The following is a 10,069-nucleotide window of genomic DNA, read 5'->3' as shown; positions in this document are numbered from 1 at the left end:
CAACAGAATAACTTCAGATGTAGTTATTTGTATCTTGGAAGCTCTCTTCGCTCGTTGGGGATTAGCTGATTTGTTATTTCGAATAGAGGCGCCCAGTTCGATCCAGACACGGAATCCAACACCGTCCGACATTGCTCTACAATCCTCAAAGCAATAGTCCACTTAAGAGATTCAACACACTTTTGTAGGAAGGACTGAGATCCAACCTCCGATAGAGGAAAAGCTTTGCACAAAGTATCCGCCTTCTTCTGGAAAACTACCGTGTAACGCCTTAGGCACTTAATAAGAAATCATAAGCAGAACTGATGATCAACCGGAACTTAGATTGCTGTTGGACATGCTTAAGCCACCGAATAAGGACATATCTGAGTCATCATCTGACCTAAAGCAAATCGCAAAGCATTTTGCAAAGATACAAGACAAGGTTATATGCTACATAGATGTAAAGCGAAATGCAAAACAGTTACGGTTTAAATCTGTTGACTGGATTCAGTTCACAACAAGGCCACAAATTGAAAACAAATTTGTCTAGACTTCCCCACATATGGAAGAGTACTGGTCTGACATCTTTCCAGTTAGATGATGGATCAACATGGAATGGCAGACGTTGCATCCTGTCTCGTCAAAAGCACAACCCAGAGAACAATATTTACAAGTGGAAAATCTAACTTAGAATCCACAAGGAACTATGCCCCAAATCCACAAAATAACCCTGTCGTAACTACTAGACGCTCGATCCCTTGAAATCGTTGAAACCAGGCAAAACACTAATTATGATAGTTATTTATTTGATTTGTGTCATACGCCATACTCTAGAATATTTCACTAATACAAGGGCGGTCAGCATTATGGTGAGAGGAAACCGGGCACAGCCCAAGGAAAACCAACGACCATCCGCAGGTTGCTTAATTATGATAGTGTAAGTGCCTTGGTGAATGCACCTGGAGGCCTTGATCAGGTAAGGCCTGTATGTGTAGGCTATCTGTATTTCTACCACCAGGGCCGCTTGAAGAAACAGACTGTAGCTATAGCCGATTGTGTACCTTAAAACTGAATTTATAACTGATTGCAAAAATAAGTTGTACCGCTTGCACAAAGAAATTGAAAGGCGATTGTAAAGGTAGTCTATAAAAATTAATGCACAACCTGCCGATTAATAAATTTTCTTGCCTTTATTTTTAAAGGAGTTCTACATCATAACGATTCAGCAACTAACAACCACAACATGTGAAAAATTGCTCGTAACATCTTTTTAAGACAATTACATTGCACATATTTGCAAAGGGAGTTGAAAAGTACTAACTCACAGAATACCTGAGGCAAGTATTTCCAGAAACCTAATCATTTCATGCAGTGAATCTAACAAACACTGCACTGTCATTTAGATGTGCACGACATATACAGGTCCTTTTGCTACATTGGTATGCAAGTATAAGAATGGTTAATGTCAAAACAGAAACTATCCTTATCGTAAAGTCGGCGGGAGATGAAAACATCCATCCGACACACACGTGCTCCTCCAAGATAGACCATTCCCATCTATCGACCCCAATGGCTTTCTTATACGAGTGGAAAGTGTCGTAATCCGCATTAGCCAATGAACGCTTACGTTTTACGATGTTACGATCGTTTCCACTTGTCATCATGGATTGTGGTAATTAGCCTTTTGTTGTCTAAATAGGTTTGATTTGTACGTGCAGTATTACTGAATGAACAGCATGGTATATCTACAGGGATGACTTTCACAGTGCGGCGTACGACATTTTTTATCGTACATTTGCCGTACGATATTTTGTACGTTACTGGTGTAACGTACGGTTGTCCTATATGCGCGATATCATACGACATCTTTGTGAAAGTGAACCCAGGAACCTTTGTTTGTCAAAATGTCCTTTTTTGTCTCTTGGATATAGTGAAGTGATGTATTAGAAAGGCATGCAATTTTAAACTTCATGCGAGGAAGATGGTTTGATTGTTGATGGGCTTTATTCCCCAAATCATACTTTTCACGGGGGTTGGGTAACTCTTGTATGATACAAGCAAGTTCATCACTAACTTGTCTAAGGCCTGTGGTTTAGTTTGGGCACTCCAGTTTCCACAATCATAAATCTAACCGCCATCGTAAACAGACACATTCTTGATCGTGATATTAAATAACAATCAGAGACTCATGAACACATTAAGCACATGTCTGTGAATACGCAGTGGCTGCGGGATTAGTCTTAGGGTTTCGTGTGAATTATCTACAAGCTAGTTGTCTACATGCATATGCCACTAGCTTTGCCTTCAGATATTTATATGTTTAATTTAATAAACACTTGAATTTAACATAATTATTCGATTGTATAATATGTTTCGATAGACATTTACAAATTTCGAAGATAAATTGGTTTTCTATTCAATATGGTGTATACTATATGCCACCGATGTAAATGAACTAATCAAGTACGCATCTAACCATGAACTAAATTGCTAAATATGTACATCCATTTGTTGTCGTTCGACTTTGTACGAGTCACTGGTGGCCTGAATAAGTATGCATTTATCAAATGTAGCGGAAGAACAAGCCCTCCCAAGAATAATATGTACATATGTGTTTATGAGATGTGTAATAATTTGGATTACAAGAGGAATCTAATTTAGAACAACCTTTCGTGGTGCTCTTGTAATATTCGGAAGGTTATGACAAGTGAGTTATGTTTAAACACCGACCTGTTCATATCATTTTCATCAAGCTACTTCATTTAAACTTACACGAACAGAGAAATCTTACAGAGGTCAGAGTCTTATAACTCGGCAGAAGTGCCATAGGTCACGAATACAGCATCACTGCACCCTCTGCAGCATCACAAGTGGTCTATAACAAAATGTGTTTTCTTTCCTGCACAATACTTCGACAATTTACGACATCCTATTAGCCTATTTTGTACAGACAACACACGTAAGTTCATGGCCGTCCCTATAGGGTGGACAAGGCAGAGAGCCGCACGCCACTTCGGTGAAATACAATAGGGCTCCATTCATATTGGCAGAACCGTTCTCCAGGACTTCTGGCGCAGGATCCACGCACACCCATTCCGTCCGCTTGTGTTCGTAGTGAGATGACATGAGGTAGCCGAAATACTCTCGGACCCAACCGTAAGGACACTCGGTTTTTGCTGGAATCATCACGTGACTTGTTCGGCCAGTTGACTGGCAAACTGCACATGGGACGTCTTGTTCGTAAATTGAACTTGTGTCGGCATTTTCATTGGAGAAAAGATGGTCATTCTCGGCACAGGATTGGTACTCAGCTCCGAACATCAGACCCACGCAATCTTGACGACCGTCAATGGTTTTTGCCCACTGAGGGTCCTTGGGAAGGCACATATAATTGGCTCCTCCGCCTCCATATGTTACAAAAGAACCTCCTGCAAACCCTGTTGCAAACAAATTGATTGATGGATTAGTGAATTGGTTTCATAGTCGGTATACCTGTGTTTGGCGTATTCCTGGAGCAGAACAAGTGGACATAATAGAAAATAAGGAAGTGTTCAGTAATTCATTGCAAGAAATTTTAGCAGCCTTCGTTTGTGGAAGTGTAACAGACAAATTTAATGAACTGAAGCAAAGGCAGAAAAAGCGATAGTTCAATTAGAAATCGAATCGTTTGGTCAAGGCGAAGGACCTGCCGTCTAGAGCGATAAAGGAGATCTGGACTTCTGCACTATTCCTCTGACTGACTTAGTAGCTGTCAGACACCGTTATACTGGATTAGTAGCGTATCAACCACCTTTGTAATGGGTTGGTAGCCTCCACAATTTATATGTAGCCAACGATCTAACATAAGGCTCGGTTTTCTAAATCCATAAACATGACTGCCGTCATGAAAAAGAAACATAAGAGAACAGCGTTGAACATCAATGAAATAAATAAAAAAATATCAAACAGAGAGAAGTATATTAAAGCGAATGTTCAGGCTATAGAAAATCCTTATTCGGTTGGTTAATACAATATAGGAATTGATTAACTGTTTTTTTCTAGTCAGACAGTACGCGAGTCAAATTGGGAATACCAATAAGAAAACTTTTCCTAAACCCCTATGGTGCATATTTTCGCAATGTTTGTACTGGGACAACTATGAACTTGTGTTCTGTTATACTGATTGGACAGAAAAACTTTTTAGAAGTAACAAGTTTTGACACGGTGGCTATTTGTCACTAAAACAATATTTTGATTTCACGATAAACACGGTTTGAATAATATAATATATACTGTATTAACATAATACCATCATATAGAAGGAAGCTGTCCCGAGGACACCGCGTCCTGCCCCACCGGGTGTACACTGCACCAGAACTCCTAGGCCCACTTCCTACAAAACATGAAACAATATTATGTAGACACTTTGTAAACTTTTGTAAACACGTCAGTGGTATATAAGAAGAAGAGTAGACTGAACTTCATCCTATTTATCTCAGAAGTACACACAAGGCGTCACCATGCATTGATACACTTTTATAGAATCTCAGTTAAAAGTATACATATGCTAACTTAATAGGCGTTTTCTGTTCCTGTAGCGTTATTTCCAGGTAAATTTGGAAAGGAGAAAATTGATACGTATTGTGATCACTTACATACAAACCTGCGTACACGTATAAATATTTATATTTTCTGCGAAATGGGCTTGTTAACTTAATGTCAGTTCATTGCGAGCGACAAATCCGACCGCCCAGAACACGTCAAGCTGTAATCAGGTGCACCCTTGCTGGAGAAAATCTTGCAACAGATAATCGACATTTTTGCTTTGTTTGCTCGTTTCTTTCTTGCATGTATGCTTGGCTTTAACGTCGTACTTAACAATTTTTCAGTCATATTACGAGGAGGAGTCATTAGGTGTGTGTACACATAGTGTGTCTTTTGTGGCAGGGCGAGTCCATGTCGCCAAAATGCTACCTCCACTGAAGATTCATGGAAAATACACCAGACATGACACCCCATCCAGTCATATTATACTGACACCGGCTGAAACAGTCATGCTTCCTTGCTCTAACCTCTTTGTGCTTAGCGCCAAACGAGGCAGCAGCAAGTACCATTTTAAAAGTCTTTGGTATTACCCTACCCGACTCATTTAATCGTTCATTCAACAACTGCATTCTAAATCTCACATACAGAATGTACATGTTATATTGCTGCATGCGTATTGTCTTTGAACTGTTGATCTCTCAGAACTGGTTTGAAATGGTCCCCATTCACGCACTGGCCAATTTAATTGACAATGATATATATTCTCCGTCAGAAGTTGACATCGATTTATTTTTGGTATATTTTTTGTACCTATACATGTCAACTATTATACATGGTTGATTAAATGTATAGTGGATGATACGACTTTATCTAATCTAGCAATTGTTTAATCTAAACCCCATACACATGTAGGTCATACAACTCGTCATAAACTACATTTGTACGCAAGCCCAAATATGCCATGCCAAGAATTTTGGTATAAAGGAAGGAGATTATTCTCATATCCGCATTTCTATTCACAATAAATAATTTGAGAAAACAAAAGGAAAGTACTGTTAAGAAAAATGTCAGATGTGTGTCATTGCTAGCCTACACATTTAATATACCCGTACCTAAAAGCTTTAAGCTGTATATAGTGAGTACGTATTTTGTTTTCTGTCATAGAACGTCCACGCATGTGTAGTTCACCTCCACGCACGTCCACGCATGTAATACCCAGCTATGTTCGCCCCATAATTGAATCGTACATACGTTGCATCAAAATTAATGTAACATGCAGTCATACATGTTTATTAAACCTTGTAACCAACCTAGGCTTAAGACAGACCAGCACATGGCGCAAGTTCTGGTTTATATCTTTTCCTTCCATTTATGGCCAGGAATGTATATTGTGTTCAATACATATGTATTAAAGCGCGGAACCTTCAGCTGGACAAAACAGCTTCGCTACAAAGACGATGAATCAAAAACAGTGCCAAAATCTAAATATTTGTGTCACAAATTTCTGTTTCAGTTTTGTTTAATTCTGAAATTAATAGATGCATGGAAATATATGCTATTTGTATATGTCCCCTGGGTGGCTGGGTAAATTCGCCGTGATGCCATATTGCGTATCAGGGAGTGGTTTGGTTTGAAAAGTGTATACTATTGACTCTGGATGTGGCATGCATACCGACAAAATTTGCCCAATGCAGTTTTCCTTGGATGAATTACCATGCATTTTTTATATCAATTTTTGAAATGTAATCATTGATTCTTTTAAAAACGCCTTTTGGATCGGGCAAAATGACGTATAATTTAATATATCACTTCCGACGCTGGGTGTCTGGACGCTGGATACATATTATTTTAATAAAATCTGGGCTGATGAGACCCTCATTGGATGTTTCTTGCCTCGTGGATCGTCGAGTTGAGCTTTCACAGCTTTCATATCAGAATCCACTTTGTTCGTCTTCACCTCCAAATCCTTCAGTCGTCCGAGAACATCTACAAACAGGATAGTATAGCTTCAAAGGACCAAAAAAAAAAGAATAAGAACTTTTAACTGGAATAGGCACAATGGTCACAAATGAGGACAAGTTGTTACAGCATAATTAACTATCCGCGCTAGATAATTGCAGCTAGTTCCTCTACAAATTCTTTGGAAAGTCAACTCCGAAAAGATGATATCACAAGTAGATTGCTATAGTTTTGAAACATATGATTTTGGTCGAGTGTTTCACGATTGTTTCGAATTCAAGAATTTTTCACTTGTATGAACTGGTTCATATTTTTAGGTCAAGGAAACCGGAGATCGTTAGGTACTTGAGTGAGGCTTTATGCCGCGGCTGGGCTAGGACAACCTGGATTCCAAACTCATGGCTGTGTACTCTCGGTAGAAGCCATCAGTCATGTCCGTATGCTCTGCCAGTGAGGGCCGTTCTACATTGATAAAATTTTTCTGTGAATTACCAATTAACATACACGACTGTGGCTACTGAAGACTATAGAGAAAGGTTAATTATGCTAATTATTAGTTGCCCTATCACTGCTTTTTAAGTTTTTGGCAAATGGCGTAGGCCTATGCCAGACAGTTTGATACATGACGCCATAACGTCATAAAGTAAGGGAAAAGAATGTATATTTTACCTTTGCGTCGACGCAGCTGATCTTGTAGGGCTTGAATCTGGCGCTTCAGGAACTGGACTTCTGCACTTTTGTCTTCCAGGGCTTTTATTACTGAGCAGGTGTCGCCCTGATTGACATAGTCAACAGCGTGAAGCCCTCGCCATAGCAGGCATCCGATGACTGTGGCGGTGGTTATCATCATCCTGGCTTAGTATCGGCGGTCACTGTCACGCTATCGTCATATACACCACACTGTGACCGCTGAACAACCTTTTGTTGTATTCCAGTCCACGTGACTGTTATCAGTGTTAGTCAGCGATGCAGTATGTATGTCTAACATTTAAAGCAGAGTGTAGGCCAACAGCGAGCACAGATTAACCGTATACTGTGTAGATACCAAATCGTCAATGGGTTGGCTCTTATCAGATCAGAACAGTGGGATTTTTAGGCTTCAGATATGTAATGACTTTGTTGAGAAACGAAGCGAAATAAGTCTGGAGAGTGGTCAGGTACTCTAATACATACATAGCAAGCCGTTTCAGTCCATTGGTGATATCTTTAAAAAAAAAACAATTCAGATACACATTTCAAAATCATTTTCAGATCTCCAAAATAATAACACGTATTTGATGATAAGTGAACCATATTTTTTACATATTTAAAAGTCATTTCCGAAAACAAATCTTGAAAAAACGATTTACGGTACTATAATAATAAAGGAGCTATTCATATCTATTACTGTTCCTTGTGAAAGTATTTGTACTCGTTGGCCCTATGCCTGAAAACCACGATCCACAAAACAGGTAACATCTGTAGGAAGTATACATACATCTACGTGGAGAGCAGTAATTTTATATGGCCTTCGTGGCTAGGCCTTCATTTGGCATGTGAATAGCTGACTCTTCTTTTTTACTTATGTACAGTATTCATGTGACCAACAACTCAAAACTCAAGAATATACCTCACTTAGTTTAAATTTATGTATATTTACCTTTGCGTCGACGCAGCGGTGGAGGAAAGCGGGTAGAGTTCAAGAAAACCACTGCACTTCTCCACGTGCCTTACAAACCTCTATACTTAAAGCAATAGTTTTAAGTATGTAAAGCGAGAGCTAGAGATGAACTTGAGAGATTTGTTATATAACAAATCTCTCAAGTTCATCTCCAGCTATCGGAGTAGTCGCCGGGATTCCACCAGACATTGATATAAATATATGGCTGGTGGACTCCGATGGGCAGTTTAGCCCAAAGCTAAGCTTCGGCCATATGGACTTCACTAAAAAACCGACTCGAATCCTACCTTATTTTTGCTATCCACAATACTGAAACGCCCGTAATGTCAAAACCAGCATTGGTAAACCATCTTCAACGGTAATCGAGCCGTTTAAACTTTAGAATCAGCCAACTCAAATCAACGTCTATCATGTTTGGACTTTTTCTTTTTTCAACTTCGGTCAAGGTGATAGGCCGCGAAACTTTTATCCTACCCAACGTTCTATACATACAACATTCAACTATACATGGAAGAATGGCCACCTTTCCATTTAGCCGAAATTGTCAGATACGGTGGAAAAAACTGTAGAACAGATCACTCCGGAGATGCACCATATCCGTGGTGCTTCACCTGAAAAGGGTGTAAGTTCAGATATTGATGTTACAGGTTATCAGAAAAGAAGTATGACTCAAAGTCTCACTTATATTCGTGGCTTTCCTAGCCTGTCCTCATCCTGTGGATATCCGGTTGTTGTTGTTTTTTTTTTTGTTTTTTTTTTCGGCATCACTGTGAAAGATAAAGGACTAATTTCCTCGGGAGAGGAAAGAGTACGCATGTCTGTGAAGACTATGGCATTCACAATGACATCTCATTTCTATTTGCACAGACAGTTAAAGATATACTTAGTAAGGCTAAATAATGAGTGAGTGACTGCTTGGGGTTTAACGCCATACTTAACATTTTTTTCAGTCATATGACTACGAAGGAATCTCTAGAGTGCATGTAATGTGCTTCTTTGTTGCAGGACAGATTTCCACCGCTCTTTTATCTAATGCTTCTTCACTAAGACGCCTTACCGAAGGCAAGTAAGGCGCCCCGCCCGAGTCATTATACTGACAAGGGTAAAACAGTCATTGCACTATCCCCTTCATGCTGAACGCCCGTCGAGGAAGTTACAACTTCCTCTTTTAAGGTCTTAGGTGTGACTCGAACCACTATTGACCTAGGGCTCTACCAACTGTGCTATCGGGGTCGGTAAGCTGAATAATGTTTTCAACCATATTTCCCCCTATCACAATACATACCACACAATTTTGAATTGTTATAGGCCTATCAAATAACACTTTCATTAAGGAAAATTGGCAGAAGAATCATTTGCTGACATAATAGATACACATACATTTTCTGAAATCTCTCTAGTTCATAAACGCATAAACAACCTATGTGCTAATTTTCTGGTGAACCTCCTGTTTATCAAATCATATGAGAAGGTGTGGAGAAAGGCCGAGTAGCTGTGCTTTCCTGGATAAGAAAGTACCAGGCGCGAAGCGATTGTATTAGTATTACATAATAAACGATTTCTGTGTTTAGCGGTGGGAGTAGTGATACAAAGTGCGTAGATAGTACGGGGGCTATGTTTTAGCTCTGGTTCTTTTATGTATGGCGACATGGCCAAAACTTTTCCTTGACCGCTAGGTCAATACAAGTGACCTGGTCGATCATGTGTTTGCCAAAGCTTGTATCATGTATGATTCGGAGAGTAATAGTATCTTTATAACCCAGTTCAGAATAGTTGAAAGGCCTTCAGATGAAGACGGTTCGGATTCGAGTCATTTGGAAGAATTCAAGGTACAAATGGACGAGTCTGCGAATACACAGTCAGACGAGGAAATTTCTCAAGCCGCTAGTTTTATGGAAGCCGCTACTTGACCCACGTTTCCGTTTTCCCAAAAGCGATTCGAAT

The 10,069-nt window shown here is 39.6% G+C and overlaps 1 protein-coding gene across 1 annotated transcript; it reads right to left on the bottom strand.

Moving 5' to 3' along the window:
* Window positions 1-1,345: 1,345 nt before the first annotated feature.
* LOC135470856 (short-chain collagen C4-like) lies at window positions 1,346-7,315 on the bottom strand. Its single transcript, XM_064749903.1, has 4 exons — window positions 7,135-7,315; window positions 6,380-6,492; window positions 4,271-4,394; window positions 1,346-3,419 (listed from the first exon to the last, which is right to left on the bottom strand). Exons 1-4 carry the CDS (start codon window positions 7,313-7,315, stop codon window positions 2,920-2,922), a joined length of 918 nt encoding a protein of 305 aa, XP_064605973.1. The 3' UTR covers window positions 1,346-2,919.
* Window positions 7,316-10,069: the final 2,754 nt, after the last annotated feature.

The sequence above is a fragment of the Liolophura sinensis genome, chromosome 7, assembly GCF_032854445.1.
Source record: "Liolophura sinensis isolate JHLJ2023 chromosome 7, CUHK_Ljap_v2, whole genome shotgun sequence".
NCBI lineage: Eukaryota > Metazoa > Mollusca > Polyplacophora > Chitonida > Chitonidae > Liolophura > Liolophura sinensis.
The sequence above is the reverse complement of the archived record's forward strand: the minus strand, read 5'-3'. Positions and strand labels throughout refer to the sequence as shown.